This window comes from Agelaius phoeniceus, chromosome 7 (assembly GCF_051311805.1).
Source record: "Agelaius phoeniceus isolate bAgePho1 chromosome 7, bAgePho1.hap1, whole genome shotgun sequence".
NCBI lineage: Eukaryota > Metazoa > Chordata > Aves > Passeriformes > Icteridae > Agelaius > Agelaius phoeniceus.
Window position 1 is genome coordinate 31,303,433 of NC_135271.1, and position 16,758 is coordinate 31,320,190.

At 38.2% G+C, this 16,758-nt stretch overlaps 2 protein-coding genes and 1 long non-coding RNA gene across 10 annotated transcripts in view; 1 reads left to right on the plus strand and 2 right to left on the minus strand.

Moving 5' to 3' along the window:
- The window catches only part of MYO3B (myosin IIIB), a 211,785-nt gene extending 210,427 nt beyond the window's left edge, over positions 1 to 1,358 (minus strand). For 3 of the 5 annotated variants that reach the window (XM_077181419.1, XM_077181420.1, XM_077181418.1), the window contains exons 1-2: positions 1,157 to 1,296; positions 632 to 762 (exon numbers count right to left, since the gene is read on the minus strand). The gene's annotated coding sequence lies outside the window, so the exon portion shown is untranslated. Of the gene's footprint in view, positions 1 to 631; positions 763 to 1,156 lie in introns of all 5 variants that reach the window. The other 2 variants (XM_077181422.1, XM_077181421.1) reach the window with 2 other exon arrangements.
- LOC143694520 (uncharacterized) lies at positions 1,328 to 2,433 on the plus strand. The gene is made up of 3 exons (XR_013183070.1): positions 1,328 to 1,406; positions 1,728 to 1,987; positions 2,296 to 2,433. It is a non-coding gene; the product is annotated as an uncharacterized LOC143694520 (long non-coding RNA).
- Positions 2,434 to 8,477: 6,044 nt separating this feature from the next.
- The window catches only part of UBR3 (ubiquitin protein ligase E3 component n-recognin 3), a 97,319-nt gene continuing 89,038 nt past the window's right edge, over positions 8,478 to 16,758 (minus strand). For all 4 annotated transcript variants that reach the window (XM_077181424.1, XM_077181426.1, XM_077181425.1 and 1 more), the window contains 6 exons: positions 16,434 to 16,541; positions 15,779 to 15,889; positions 14,781 to 14,957; positions 12,940 to 13,149; positions 11,544 to 11,683; positions 8,478 to 10,925 (listed from right to left, as the gene is read on the minus strand). In XM_077181424.1, coding sequence (XP_077037539.1) covers positions 10,808 to 10,925; positions 11,544 to 11,683; positions 12,940 to 13,149; positions 14,781 to 14,957; positions 15,779 to 15,889; positions 16,434 to 16,541 — 864 coding nt within the window. In that variant the 3' untranslated portion in view covers positions 8,478 to 10,807. The remainder of the gene's footprint in view (positions 10,926 to 11,543; positions 11,684 to 12,939; positions 13,150 to 14,780; positions 14,958 to 15,778; positions 15,890 to 16,433; positions 16,542 to 16,758) is intronic.

Genomic DNA, 16,758 nt, shown 5'->3' on the forward strand with positions numbered 1-16,758 from the left:
AAGAATGAGCTGGACTTCAATTTGGGAATATAAAAAGGGTCTTGAAAAAGGATTTTATGTGTTTTCAGAGCATATTCTGCAAGACTCCACAGTAGGTTAAGATACAATTTATAGCTTTTGACAGAAAAAAACTCAGTTACTGCATCTAACTTGCTGACAGTGACCTCCATTACTATACATCACGCTAACTGAAATTTCTGTACAAGAACATAATTTTCCACATAATAACTGCAGAAAACGTCAAAACACTGATCCTTGGTTTCCAGTGCAATGAAATTGAAATTCCAGAGTGCAGCTTTTGAAGGGGCAGATGAAGTAAGAAAATCTGGCTTTTAAAAATCAAAACTAAAAACAATTTTGTATTCACAAAACTAAATGCACCACTTCAGAGAAATAAATGGGAAGACATTTTAAGTTAGCCTTATCTCAGTCTGCGTGCCTATGGATAACAGTACCTTTCTTTTCTTTAGCTAATAATTGCATACCTGTATGCATCCAGGAGGAAGATTTGCTTAAATGAATTTATCAAGTGTTATCATAGTATTTGCAATGTATATTATGGTCCACTAGTTACTATAGGTCGCTTAAGGAAATACTATACACTAGAGCTAGATCTATTTAGGGAACTTACAGAAACTTTTCTTCAGTTATTCATGGCCTTGTCCCGATGGGCCTGAATCCCGTGTCACGCCTACTTCTTGCCTTGTAGTATCTTCTGCCATTTATAATCATGGAGATTTTTTTTTCCTGAGCATTCCTCACCTATGATTTTGGAAAAACAGGTACAGCTAGTCGCCTCCCCCCGGAGGCGGGGTACCCGCCCAGCCTCAGCAGCGGCGCTCCCAAGGTGCCGCCCGTGTCCCCAGCGAGCCCAGAACCCAGCTCAGCGGGGCTGAGGCCACCTCCCTCCATGCCTAAGTCCGCGGGGCTGAGAGCAGACTTCGCTAGGGCCAAGACCGGCTCCCGGCGACACTGAGCCCTGCCAATAGCGACTCGCTAGAGAAGTGACAACCCCTGTCCGGCTCTGAGGGCCAGAGGACCGCAAGGCGAATGGCGAACGCCATTTCGAAGCCCCTCTCGGCTGAGGCGCGACTCCCACCCCAACTGGCGGCGGGACGGCCCCGCAGGGCCGGAGAGCTCGCGGAGCTGGGCACACCTGAGAGGGACAATGTTCTCTCTAGCTCGGCACGGCTGAGGACACGGGGCAGCCCCGCTCGCCCGCCGGGCCGAGTTGAGGCGGCAGCGGCCCCGCGCTGAGTGAGCGGCGGCGGGGGCGGCGCTCGGCCCCGTGAGGCGGCGCGTGCCGGCCCCTCAGGGCGGGCGCGGCCCGGGGCTCCGGAGAGGGGCCCGGGAGAAGGGAAGGGAAAGGTGCAGTGAACTGTGATGGAAATAAAAGCGATGCGTAGGTAGGCATAGCTAGCAGTATCGCCGGGAGTAAACGTCTCAGTCCCCTCTGTCCATTCAGTTCATTGTGGAAAACAATGAATTGCGAGCACAGCTCCTTCTGTGCTCTAAGAAATGGGTCCTAGTGAAGGAAACGGTTTTAGAAAGCATTTCTTCCTGTTAAGGCGTGAGGACGGGGAGAACTCCCGTCTTTGGGCTTCTCCTTTTGTACCTATTTGACTGAATTGAGTTCGGTCATACCCAATTTTCAGGTTGATTGATGAGAAGAAATGCAGGTATGTATTTCTCTTTTGACACTTTTCTTTGTTTACAAAAAATCTTAGGAAACCGGGAGGTTATTCTTTTGCTCGATATGCCGATGCCCTTTCCAAGCGAGCACATCACGGGGACTCCCTCACACTCAGCTCCCTGCACCAGTTCTCCTTGCCCTTTGCCAGCCCACCGTGACCGTGCCCTGCCTCGTTCAGTGTTACAGAGAGCGGCTGCTCTATCCATCAGCTCCAACAAGGGCTGACTCACTGCACAGCCTCCGATACCACTTCAAACACGCTTGTCATTCTCATCTGCATTTAACAAGTACGCTGTAGGTAATCTTCATGAGTACAAAAAAAAAAAAAAAAAAAAAAAATTGGAGAGCTATATATATATGCGTATATATATATTCCTTGATAATCAAATCCAGAAACTCTAGTTATTCCCACATTTCTCCCAGATTCTTATGTTAGTTTTTGAACCATACAAATTTCCTCATTTATTGCTACATAATTTTGGCTCATGCAATCTACACCTTTGTGAGTTGTTACAAAACTCTTTGTTTAATAATTTTCTTTATCTTCATGTACCTACTTATTTTGTTCTGATGCTGATGGCTTTTTAATCCCTTTTCACTAGGCCCTTGCTGTCCAGCTAGAATCATGTTTCCAAACTCTGCCAGCCTGTTCAACATAACCATTTACAGTCCAGGTACAGTGACAATGGGTGACTAAACTGGATTGCAGTGACACAAGTGCCATGCTTATATCCCATACTGCATTTCCAAACCCACAGTGCTCTTCCATGATGCAGCCATTTGCATTGTAGTGGCTTTGTAAGTACAACTGAACTTCCAGGAAGGGAAACAAAATCATGCCAAACAGAAAAGAAAGCCTTACAAACACTCCAGAAAGGAGAGATGATAAAATGAAATGCAATTCAAAAAAAACCCGAAAAACCCAGAAAATCAGACATTAGTGACTACAAGAAAATGGCCTGGGATTACATGAGGTGCAGTGCAAAGGACCAAAACATGCCAAAACTAACCTCACAGATATTGTAAAAGCAGGGGAAAAAATCAAGGAGGAAGACAGAACTCTGAGGGGAAGATATGAGTGACATGGCATACATACTGAAAAAAATATTGATAGAACTGTTATACAATTGCTGCACTAATCCAAGTCCTTCCTAGCCTTAGACTGCATTAGAAAATTAGAGCATGTGTCATTTATATGGTCATGGCTAGATGCCAAAAGATGAAAAGCTATTATTAAATGAAATGTTCTAAAATGTACACAGGTGCTGCTCCAGTTTTCCTTTTTTAGCTTTAAAATAAATGCAAATGCACTTTGTTTAAAGGTTGCCACCATTTTGAGGGAAACAAACTGTGCAAGAGGTTTGGTAGCCAAGGTCTTGTGGCAGTTATGTTTTTAAACTGACATCTGAAATGGCATTATCTGCCTTTAATGTGTCTGTGCATACCTGCACACAAAGACTGTTGCCCTAGCTGAGACATCAGGATTTTTCTTCTACTATTTCAAAAGAGAAGAAAACTAGAATAGGAAACTACTGCATTACCTGAATACTGAAGACAGAAAGGGCAAAGCAACTGAGTTTTGCTGCATAGATCAAAGCAAAAAACAGCAAAGGGGACTGAAAAGGAGAAAACTTCTATTCAAAACTTCTTCAGTAGTGAAGGAAATGAACTATCAGCAATGTTAGTGTAGGAGTGGGTTCCACCACATCTCTGAAATCAATGGAAGCAGTGAGAAAAATATTGGCGCTTTATGTATATATGCAAAGATAATTTAAAGAAGCCAACAGCTGCAGAAGTACAGCAAAACTCAAAACTACATAGGCAGCAGCCCAGCACTGAAGAGTAAATACACTTGCATCAGGAAAGAGCAGAGAAGCAGGTCAATAATGTAACAGTTCTAGCCAAGACTGAAGTGCAAGGTACATAACCATAGTCCAGCCCTTACAAACCACAAGCACAGACTGCAGACCTCGGGCAGACACCAGGAAACAGAAGGGAGGAGATGGAATGCCTGGTGGAAGGATAGCAGTGAAATGTAAATAGCATTGCTGAGCTAAAGTGACTTACAATTATACTGGATTCATTCCAACTAAACTCCAGATGAAGGTGACTCAAAGGACTTTTTTAAAAGCCAACAACAAAAATACACATAGAAGAGCCTACACAGTGAATACTCTAGATAGCAATAGCCACAGAGTCTAGTTGGCAACATGTACCACAAGCCCTATGAGGAACACATGGGGGAGCTGGGGTTGTTTAGCCTGGAGGAGACTCAGAGGTGACCTTATCACTCTCTACAACTTCCTGAAAGGTGGCTGTAGTCAGGTAGTGTTGTCATCTTACTGTAGGGGTTCCATACTGTTGTCTCCTTAGCAAAAGTTTCATACCTTCTCAGTGTTTCTTATGGGCATCTCCTCAGGGAACTGACTTTTTCTTCTTCACAAAACAGCCAACTGGCTCCAGCTCCCTTTTCAAACAGCCAAACCACTCTTTTAGAGCACTCTTCTTCTCAATGGTTACAGCTGTGGCCTGGTAAAGTCAGGCCTGTTCCTAATCTTTGATAACTGGCCCAGCTGCAACTCCTTAGGGGTAAGATTACTTTTTAGACTATCCTGATTTGCTTATATTCTATCCCCCTAGAAGGTGGGGTTGGTCTCTTTCTCCAGGCAGCAACTGACAGAACAAGAGGACAGAGTCCTAAGCTGCACCAAGGAAAATATAGGTTGGATATGAGGAAAATGTTTTTTACACAGAGTGATAAAGTACTGGAATGGTCTCCCTGGGGATGTGGTGGAGTCACCGTCCCTGGATGTGTTTAAAAAAAGACTGGAAGTGGCACTTGGTTCCACAGTTCAGTTGAGATGTTAGCACATGGGTGGGACTCAATGATGTTGAAGGTCTCTTCCAACTCAGTGATTCTGTAATCTGTTCTGTAACATTACCCAAATACTATAAAATTTCTCTATATTCTACAGAGCTGGGAGTGATGCTCCCAAGAGTAATCCTTACTCTTCTTTGTGAAGCTTTCTTCACAGGGGCAGCAGTAGTGTAACTGGGAGTGCCATTACATCTCATAGCTAATTATTATTTTTTAATCATTTTCACAAAATATCCTGCTTGGGAGGGACCCACAAAGATCACAGAGTCCAACTCTTAGGTCTGCATGGACCATCCCCATGAGTCATACCATGTGCCTGTTGTTACATTTAAATCTATGCCTTTACCCTTAGTGGATGAACATCTGAGCAACTGAGTGTCCTGTATCACTCAATGCTCAGTCTGAGCACACAGGACATTAATAAGAAGTTGGAAGGTGAATTTATACAAATAACCAAAGTACCTTCTCCTTACATTTTCCCACAGGCAACATTTTACCCCCCCTTTTAGTACAGAAAATTAAAAGCTGCTGAGAAAAGAGTAAAATGAGATGATATTTCACATTAAGAATATCTTATGCAAATTCCCAATTACGCTGTACACAATAGGAGTGCTGGGTAAGATGTATCTACTGTTCTTTATTTGCTGCTTTTCTTCTTCCAGCTAATGAGTTCCCTTAGTATTCAAAATCCATCTTTGCTACCACACACTTACCAAGGTAAATCACTTGAATGGGCTGAGCTTTCTTCTATTTATTGTTGCTAGGGAACCACCTTGCTATTCACACACATAACATGTCTCTTGACATATGTTTCAGAGGACAAGATGCAACACAGCCCTGCAATATACAGTGAAAAAAACATACTGCAGCATTCTTGGAAATATCCTCCCACAAAAGAGCACTGCTGCTGTAGTACCTTAGCTTCAGATTGTGATACACTCTGTGTATCACTCTGTGGATTTCTTACTTGTTTGTTTAGACTGGAATTGTAAAACTACATGCAGTAATCTGATGAATAGTCCCTAATTTTGCCCAGGATTAAAAGAGAAAGAACACCAGTCTGTGAATTAAGTGTTGCTAAAATAGCATCCTTCTAATTTTATTATTTTTTAAATATTCTTGTATAAGGGAAATGTTCTGTAAGAAGTCTTCCTGTTAAGTTATGTAACTTAAAATACCCAATCCAAGTCGGGAGAAAGTGGAAGTGTGACCCATTTCTGAATAGCCAGGTATCTGAAGGTTATTTGAATTACATCAGTCACCTGCTGTGAGTATTAGTCATACAAATACTGCACTAGGTATTGAAAGGCAATAAGCTTCTTTAACTCTCAGAAAGTACTTATTTCTTGAGCTAACAGCTTTTGGCAGGACAAAAAAGGTGATATAGAGATATTGAAGAGGTATTATTCTGTCCAGAATCACGTCTGATTATGGGAAACAATCCCATTTTAGTTTCCTGTTGATTTTGATTACTGCCAACATACCTAGGTGAGGAGGGATATTTGAGGTTGAAGGCAGCAGTTTGAAAAAATGCAAAAAGCATCAACATGAAAGGGCCATATCTCACTTAAGTCCTGGGTGCACATTTAAATTTATTGATGATGGAAGACCCCACTACCTGGATTTGCTCGAATACCAGTTGATCTAACATTACAACAGAGCAGGACTTACTGTTCCAAACAGGAGGTGTTCCTGTTGGATAAAGGAGCTTACAAGTTGAGACAAAACAAGCAGGTTAAAGCAGACAGCTAGAAAACCTAAAGGAAACAATACCTAACAGTGACTTCAGCTGTCCTGAAGATCTTAGTTTAACAAAACCTACATATCTGTATTTTATATGATGTGTATGTTTACACCAGCATTGTCACCAAGTACCTTGTTGCAGAGCTGAGATTAAAACACCAAGTTCCATACTAAACTCTCTAGAGAACAATGGGAAATTATCCTAGAACAAAGGCAGTTTCTTTTAGGGCCTGCGGAGATACTTGGAAAAAATGCAGTGTTAATTTTAAATTTTCAAAGCTGATGTGTGACAAATCTAAAATGACCAGCACGAAAGCAGCCAGTCTCTCTACAAACTAACTTTCAAGCTGCACCCCCAGCTATCTCTAGTACCCTGAGAAAATGCAATTTATTCACAAAGTATTGCTGTACAATTGCAGAGGGCTCTCCAGCTGGTCTAGGCTTCTTTTGTTGTGCAGTACTACACAAAGCAGTTTCATATACAACATGGAGACAACAAAGGTATGAAAGAAAGGAGAGCTCCAGTCTTTCAAGGAAACAGAAGGAAAGTAACTTTTCAAACTGTATTAGTGGCTTCAACTGCAAGGTGCAAAGTATATTCCTTGACACCTGAAAAACAAAGGCTCATTATCTACTTTAGGTATTTGCCAGTATTACAAGTAATCCCTGAGAACATGTTGTTCTGATTTGGCCAATGCTTTAGTATGCACTTGTGTTCTACATTCAAATGTGACCTGTGCATATCTGGTCACCAGATTTAAGGCCAAAATGTAGGGACAGTAAATATTTGAATTATATATACTTTTCTCAGTATTGGGCATGAAGAATACTTGTTTTTTTTTTCTAGCTCTAATCTCTGAAAGTTATCTTGCTTGGTTTTGTTATAACATTAAAAAATAAACCCTTCTATGAGGAGTAAGTCCAACATAATTGTTTTCAATTAAAATTATTAAAAAACTTAGCAGTAATGAGTCAAAAGTATCCTATAATGGGAAATGTATTAGAGATTGCAGTCGGAGAAGAAGCAGGGGAAGCTACAAGGCTGAACTCACAGCAGCCTCTCAGTGTAAGAGAATTGGCAGGGGAACTACTCTGCCCATCTGAGACAACATGCAAGCAGGGGCTTTGGGCACTGTGCCCTACCAAAAGGAGACATCCACCAGCCCAGCAGTACAGATCTCACTGACTGCAGTGAGCAATCTCACTCAAACAAAAACAAACTCAACACAAATTGTCACACAGAGCCAGCCTTCTCTGATTACAGGCACTTCCTTATCTCCTGTGCTTGGAAATTCAGAACTGTGAACCTCCACACATTGGCTCAGGTCATTCCTGTGGGTTTCTTTGCAAACAGCATAATTTCATTCTCATCTATGCTAATAATCAGACAGGCTCCATTCATCACTGCCCCCACCTCTGAGAAAAGATATTGAAAAACAGGACAGCAGAATCTGTCCTGTTCATCTGGGTTAGATGAAAATCAGATAGAAATTATATCAAAATCACCACAAAACTCAAGTGTCCCCTGGCAGCTATGCACACAACATGAACTGATCTCAGGGGATTCTGAAGTAAAGAATAACATTTCTGGGATACTGTAGGAAAAGATCCTGTTTTTAAAAGAAAAATGTAATTTCCTTGTGAAATACTGTGATTATACAAGATTCCTATTGCAGGGGTGATGAAAATAGTAATAAAAAAATTCAGGTCACCACTGAAAAAGGAAAGATGCTGTTATCCAAAGGTCAAGGCCAAAAGAAGACCGTTCCACCAAATCTCTCAAAGGTCAAAGGAAAAGAAAAAACTTAGTACATAAATATTACATTCATCAAATTGAAGTAATCGTTATTCCAGAATAAGACTTGCCAGAAAAGATCAAGCAGTTTTCCCAAAAGTAGTTTCTCAGCTCAACAATTTAACTTTAGTAGTTTGCAGCAGCAATGCTGGAATACACTTAAGCACTACTTCAAGTGCTATAGTTATGAGTAAAATAATCCAAATTACTATTGCAATAAATTAAAAGACTTACCAGGTTTACTCTCTATGCAAAGTACTTTGCATGCATAAGATTTTAACATTTAAATAACTGCCTGGCTATTGGGTGGAATTCAGTGTCATTTTGTATTGCTGGGGCAGAGAGAAAAAATTTCATGAACACACAGATTGACAGTAGACTTTTATTAACATATCTTACAATGCCAATTATTGTATTCCTAGTTTTGTACTCTTCTGATGTGTTATAAAGATTGATTTAGAGTCTACAGTAATGTACTGTACTTAAATGATCATTCATACAGGATATCACACCAGAACATTTGAGTAATACGCACACACACCACTCTAGTTTGGACCTGTTATTTTTCAAGGTTAGCTTAATAAAGTAGGATTTAAAAAGTTATGGGGGAAATAAAAATCCTTGTTTAGCAGCATGCAAGGATATTCAAGTACAATTTTTTAACCAAGTAATTTTTTGTAGTTTTTAAATTGACTGGTGACTAATTCACCAGTACTATAATAACCACTATGAAATACCCAAATGTAAAATTAAGGCTAATAGTTTTACTTCACATCCATATGCACAATCAGAGAACATTCTGTTTTAAATAAAACACAGTAATCAAATTCTGGACACATTATCTCTTGTAAATAAAGCATTGGAGCTTCAAACTACAGATCACTCAAGTTCATGAGCCCTGTAATAATGTTATGCTGGCAATGTAAAGAATCTTTTTGCTCTTTAACCACACTTACAAAATGGCCTGATATTCTTAATGAGCAATGCAAAAATATCACAGGCAGAACTTATAATACAGTATCAAAAAAGTAATATTTTGGAAAAGACACAGCCATTTAGTCAGTGAAACAGGATAATTCTAATCTTATAGGAAGTAGTGTAATACTTTTGAAATATATATATATATATATTTATATGTATGTATAAAAACCAGTATCCTTTATTGTAGGGTTTTTAAATTGCAGGTATCCAGAAAAACTCATTGTATTTACTTTTCCTTCGGTCTGTTCTTGATTGCTATACAGTCATTTTATTTCCCCTATACACGTTTCACTAGATAATGATTTCCACTGGGGAATTGTTTTCTTTGTATATGTGGCTTTATCATAAGATGTTTTTATTTTACACATACAAAGTTTATTTTACACACAAGCTGTGAAAGTCAAAACTACCAGGGAACTGCTTGGTAGTACTGTATGAAATAGCCCACAAATGTCCAAGACTTGTGAAAAACAATAGTAGCAATATATTACATACCAGTATTTTGACTATAATCCTTCCTACCTACTTACACTATGGATTTTAGCCCAGTTATGCCTCTTCTCATGAATTTTTTAGTCCTCTAAGCATAAATTGTTTTGGCATTCATCCAGTGAGGCTGCACATGCACTGGTAGCTCATCTTGGCTACCTCTGTTGAATTTTTTTTTTTTTTAATTTTTCCTTTTTAGGAAACCAAGCAGAAAGAACAGTGATTACTTCAAACAAATACAATATTGAGGAAGCTCCTGAAATGAGAGTAAAGATACAAAATGATGTTTCATTTTTAGAATAGCCTGCACATTCCTAATCCAATCATTCTGAAACTTACATCTGGTTTGGAATGATAGGCAGGCTTATGGTTGTTATGCTTGTAACTGGGATCTGCTATGTTGGGCACCAAACAAATTCCCTATATACAGCAATTTCTGTATGTTATCATTAACAATTTATTCAAATGATGTGAAAAAAAGAAAAGCTCCTTCCCGGGAAAAAAAATGAAGACAGAATGTGTGTTCTGGATTACATGAAGAGCAGTAAGATACCTAATTTACAGTTATTTCATTTACTTATGGAGAAAAAAAAAAATGAAGTTCCTGAGAATGTGTAAGTTTTCAGTAATGCCTGAAATATTTCAATAGACCTCTATAAGTGAAATACTCTTTCAAATTCACCTTTCAGACCAATTATTACCATGCAGTCTCACAGTTGTTTTACAGACCTAATTACAAATGCCTATCAAGTCAAAAACCTCAAGCCAACACAAAAAAGGCAAAGAAATTTTATCCAACATACTTAGTAGATGTAATAGACATATACACCGTTTCAGCAAAAATTGCTAAAAACTCAATTCCATGCAAAGTAAAATAAAACCCAGACAGCTACCCCTGGAGCCTCTAAACAACTCCAAGTAAATTTGTGCTTCTTAACAATAATGGACTTTAAAAACACAAGAAAAATAGACTACTGAGTGCAATAAGATTGCTCACACCATTTTGAGGATTTAATTTCAATTATTGTATCATTCTTTTGTAGCAACATCAGCTCATTTTGCACAGATTCCACATGTTGACAAAGTTCCATTTCCCTTTTATGCCCATACCCACTTCCACCCCGAGCCAAGGAGCCAAACTCCCGTTCAGTTAAAGCTATTGTCAGTCAAGATCCATTCATTCATGGAAACAGCAGTTACATGGTGTGTAGATGATGATGATGATGATTTACAAGCCATTATAATGTGGCCCCCATCTTTTATTGATATGATCAAAAGTATGAGACACCCACTGCTGTTCAAGCACTTTGTATCTTTCCTTGCATATGTACAGGGGTTTACCACGCCTGTGGAGGAAAAAAAAAGGAAGAAGAAAATAAATAGTTAATATGCCAAGTAAATGGAAAGATGCTTCATTACATAATCAACACAATACTCATATAACTCATATAACTTTTTTGCAGGGTAAACATGCATTTTTATTGGTGAGAGGTTTTCATTTTTGCTTCTGGTAGGGTAACTACTGGGACTTCCCTTCCTGACACTGGATAGCAGAATCCAGAAACAATCACTTGTTTTCTCAGTCATGTGCAGCTTGGAAGTTATGCCCCGTCCCTACACTGGAATCCAACTGCATTGTTTGATTAAAGGCCAAACAACAACATTGGGAGACAAGTGTTTCCCAACACAACACAGAATTAACCATAGTTGGGAATGGCAACATAGTAACCTGTCTGCTAGGTTCCTGGTGCAACTCAATGATCATGACAACACCACCTCTGGGCCAAAAAATCCTCAAAAAACCAAACCAATGAAAGTCAGTCCAAGTGCAATAAATGGGGATTTTCCATTTTTCCACACAAGGAAGGTAGAGATCTATTATAATCTGTTATTGTATGTTACAAGACAAAGTTAATCTACATAGAGGCACCAACAATGAAACACAGCTGTAATGAAAACATTACCTTAGATCTCTGTCTTCTTCCCCGTGTGCATCAAGATAAACAGAACCCCAAAGGCAGAAACGATGGCCTCGTATGATGATGATTACAGATGCATTAATCAAAAGGAATATTCCTGTCCCAGCTCCACAGTTTTGAGAATGCTGTAATGTTATGGGTGTAGAAAGGCAAGAGTGCAAAGATTCTGTTAATGTCTGTCAGCTTTGTGACAGAAGAAATTTAAAAAATAATACTTTGTTTTCCTTCAAATAACATTTAAAAGACATTATTGAGTAAGAGACAGTTTGCCAAAGGATAGCCTGCCCCAAAATTCTCCATCCAAACTAGAATTTAGTGTCTTTTGCTGCCATAACACCACCTGCATATAAAAACATTCCCCTACTCAGCAAGGGAGGATATTTGTTACCATGTAAAAAAATGAATTACAAAAAATAAACAAAAATTTTATGTACAATATTTTGAATTTGTTGTTGTACAGCAAACTGTATAGGATTACCAAGTATTTTCCATAGATAACAAAAAAAGGAGAAAGTATTTAGAAAAACATAGTATTACCTCTTTTACAACAGTCTATATTGTTAAACATTTGCTTTCTCTATCCATGCTCACAGATCTAGTCTATGGATCTACAAATCTAATAAAAAAATTTTAAGTAATTCTTGATTTGTTGAATATGTCATTAATCTCTGACATTTTATGCCCCATTTGTAAATATCTCTCTAACAAACTGCTCTCACAGTTTTGTGAAGTCCATATAGTTCCAGTCTTCCCCTAACTGTTCAATGGAAGTAAAGAAAAAACCTATCAAAGCAAAACTTTATCATAGTATGAAAAACAGTAATAGATGTCATCCAACTCAGACTCCCAAAAGAACTTATGTACATAGTGACTAGAAAACTTAGCTACTGAAAAAGTCAAAGACCTTAAATCAGCACCTATGTAGTTACAGTCTGTAGATCTCTAGTAGGTGGTGGGTAACAGAAAATACTCAAATCAACCACAGACTGATTTTCTATGTACTTGGAAAGCAAGGAAACAAACCAGAGGAAAATTAAAATAGTATATGAACAACCCAAATGTAAACCAATTTCAACTGGCTGTGAATCAAAACCACGTGTCAACATTACACACAGTGGCTTAGTAAGACTTTCACAAAAAGGGGAAATAGGTTGCTATGCAAGTAAATTGCCCTCCAGAATCCAGTCTAGGTCTATCCCTCAGAAATAGGCACTCAACTGTATCACTGGGTTAAGACTAGATGACCCTTCAAGAGTTCCATCCAACCCAAACTATTCTATGATTATATAAACACATTTTGAAAAGGAAACCAAGCAGTGGAGTTAACAAATATCAGTGAGTGTGAGAATCAATTACAGAATTTGAATTAACTCTCTCTTACCAGTACACATTCACAGTAGCTCTGTTGTTTACAGCACAGTCCTTTCAAGCATACAAAAGTACCACAAACTAAGCAAACAGCAGGATCTTTAGGAACCTTGGTACAAACGGAACAAGTTTTTCTGTGATAATACTGAAAAATGGTATTGTAATTCTCAGGCAACTGAAGGAGGCGTGGCAAGTCCCACTTAGGTTCCTGGATAAGCAAAGCCTACAAATAAGGTAAGAATATATATCAGTTCAGTCAATTTTTTAAAGCATTCATATTTTCTAAAAAGAAAAAAGAAAGAAAAAAAAAAAAAAAGAGAATATCACATAAAAGAAACATGCAGTTTGAAAATATCTCATTTCTTTTGCATTTCACAAATTTAGAAGTCAAATGTCGCCTTGTAATAGTCACCTGCTCCTGGCTGATTACCCTCCCCAACTGCAGTCACATGTCATCCTTTGTAACAGGTACAAAATGGGCACCAGCCTTTTCCCAGGGATGTTTTCTACATGTGACATATTTTAAGTACAAAAACCTTCACAGCTTAAACAAGAGGATTAAGAGTCACCTACAAGAAACACTCTCACTCCCTGCACTAAGTTTGTTTGGCAGTTTCAAGGTGTTACTCCCAAACTCTGGCACTGACTATGAAAGCTGTCTCCCAGCTAAAATTTAGACTCAAATTTTCAAAAACAGAACTGAAGTTTATCTCTGTAAATGGTATTTGAAGACATCTGCCCATTTTTCAAAACTGTATTGGACACCCACCATTAAGAAGTTACTAGAACTCACAATTTTTGATAAGACAGGCACTGCCTGTCTTAAATACTGCTTTGAAAAGCCTAACTCTTCTCACTTGCTCTTAAAAACACTGTCCTATTTTATGTTGTTTGGGGGGGGGGGGTTAAACAGAAATATGTTTTCCTTCAACATAGTAATTTTTTTCTGTGTTCATAACTGATGAGCGTAGTGGTCAGATGGGATCTTTTTTGCAAGGTCCAAAAATTTTTTTTAAGAGTGCATGACCTTGAAACCTAAATTGCAAAAAAGAAAAAAAGAAAAGGAAATGCTGCATTTGTACCTGGTTACTCTCCAATCATGGGAAGAATGCTATCAATTTCACTGCAATCTATAATATCTAGCAGAGTAGCAGGAACTGTATTTTGAGATTAATCTGGGTATTCAAATTTTCACAGGAACAATCATGTTGCAGAGTGAGGAACGCATCTGGCTTTCCCCTGACACCACAGATTTAGGAGAGGGGGACTTGAATTGTTGAGATGCAGCTTTGTCATCAAAACAATGCACTCATGTTGAAACATTTCCATTTCAAAACTGATTATTTCAGTTGCACTAACTCAAGTCTTGGTATTATTTCTTTAACCTTCAGAGAAAATGAAGGGTACCATCATTCATCAGTAACTACTAAACAGATTTTAACCTTTTCATTTTTTTCAGTTTTGCAACTGAAGATGCAATGTTTTACAATAATTTAAAACAGGCAAGGAAAAGTTCTGATAGCTATTTTCTTAAAGTTTCTATTACCTGCCCTTTATTGGCTACAGGTGCAGAGGACAGGTGCACACTTAGTATCATCTAAGGGTAGCGTTTCTATATTCTGTCTCCAGCAATCATAAAAACCACATAGGTCTTCTTTTATTCCTGTTTTTAGCCAATTCAACCCACATCCACTTACCAATATTTCCCATTACAATTTCTCTCTCACTTACAGGTTACAAGGTTACACTGTTGCTTTGGCGAAGGATTGGAGAATGTATGTGCATAACGCATCAAGCAATCAACAGCTGCTTCCATATCATGACTATTTTGGAAAAAATAACTTTGCTACATACCTTTACTTGATCAGGATGTCTACCTGCAAATGAAGCCAGTTCTGAGCACCACTGTGATATCATGTCAAATGCTGGCACTGGCCAATCAAGACAAGAGGCACTGGTGAACTGATGAGCTGACTGAAAAGATGGTAACAGACCCAGGCAGCTTGCAAGAACGGTGAATTCTTCATCTTCCTTTTTAGGCATGAAATCAGAGGTTTAGATTAATACCTAGACTCTTAATTTGTATATAGTTTATTAAAAATATAGCTATTTCAATTAAAAAGTATTCCAGTACTAAGATGCAAATAGTCATGCTTAGTGACATAGGAAGCTTCAATTTCACCAGATAACTTCAAACTGGACTCTTGAAACAAAAAAATTGTCATTAAAAAAAACCCAAAACCAACCAACCAAATCAATAACCTCAACCCAAACCAAACCCCACAAACAAAACACAACTCCCTCACAAAAACCACAAATCCAAGAAACAGAAACAAAACAAAAAAGCCCCAAACTCCACAATAATTTTTTTTCTGTTCAGCACCCCAAAATAGCTAACAGCTGTTTTACAAAGGAGATGATGTTGAGGCAAGGAAAAGAGGGAGCTGACCTGCTCTACTCCCTAAACTCTACTTAAATTAGTCATGGAACGTAAACATAATTGTCTGCTGATGCAATATCTCTGAGAATGAAGTATTAACAGGCATTAAGAAAATCAGTACTGAATTCCATTGTGTGTGGAATTACACCATCTCTGCAAATGCTGGACAAGTTTTAAAAGTATCTTGGTGTTTTACGAGACAATCACCTATGACCTAATTAAATAAGCATGACTTTGCTGAAGTTTAAGAATATAATACCATTTTTTTGAAAGCTGCAGTGCTATAATATATGATTTTTTAAAAATCTTAGGATAGAAAATGTATACCTTGAAAAAGAGACCCCTTCAAGTTTAATTTTTCATCTCTAGCTTTTATATGGAAACGTTTGAGTGTGCCCCTCTCATTCTGTACCTGACAACTAGGCAAATCCCCTCCAAAGAGATGGTGTTGAAGAAGGCTTGTGATCCTGAGGAAAGGCAGGCAGAACTGCTGCAGATAGCACTCAACAGAATCCGGAGTTACCTAGACAGGAGCAAGTTATTACTAAATTCTGTCCCAGTAAATTATCCTCTAAGTATGGAAAGTCCAATATGAACCAAGTATTTTTTAAAGCATATTATATAAATGACTGCATCAAACATACATTCCGAAGGCCACCATTTCACTAATAATCTGAAATACCTCTATAGGTTTTCTTCCCCCTCAACAAATGGGTTTTCTACTTAAATATTCACTTCTTCAAGTTTCTGAAAGGTCTTTCGAACTTATGATTAAAACCCATATAAATATACATATATATAAATATAAATATATATGATTAAAACCTGTAATTATAAGAAGTATTTGTCAATAACTTTCTCAATGTGGCACTGACCACATGTGATATTATTAAAAGAAGCAGAGGCATTTGCAAAGGCAAACTGTCCCCAAGGGTTATGCTTTGATCTAGAAAATAAAGAGCTGCACTGCAAGTCTTTAGCAAGATCAGAGAAAAATCATTATAACAACGAGGCAAAAAAACTTCAAGGGGACATGCTGGATAAATTTTCCAGAAATTTGCCAGTACCACTGCTAATTCTTCAGTCTCTTCTTCTTCATATATCTTCCCCTTAGACAGTTCACTAATCACATGACCCAGCAATACTTCCCAAGATTTTTCTCCACTGGATGTATTCTGCAAATGAGAAGAAAAGAAATCCAAAAAGAACTGGTTATAAATAGGAGAAAATGTTTCTGTAATAGCAACAGCAATGAAGAATATTTCCTTTTGATCAACATGTGAATTTTGACCTACAAAGATACACAATGCTTAAAAAAATTTAAAAAACAAATATATAATTTTACAAAAAGGGACTGCATTTAGCTCAAGAGTGAAATGTGAATTGCTACTT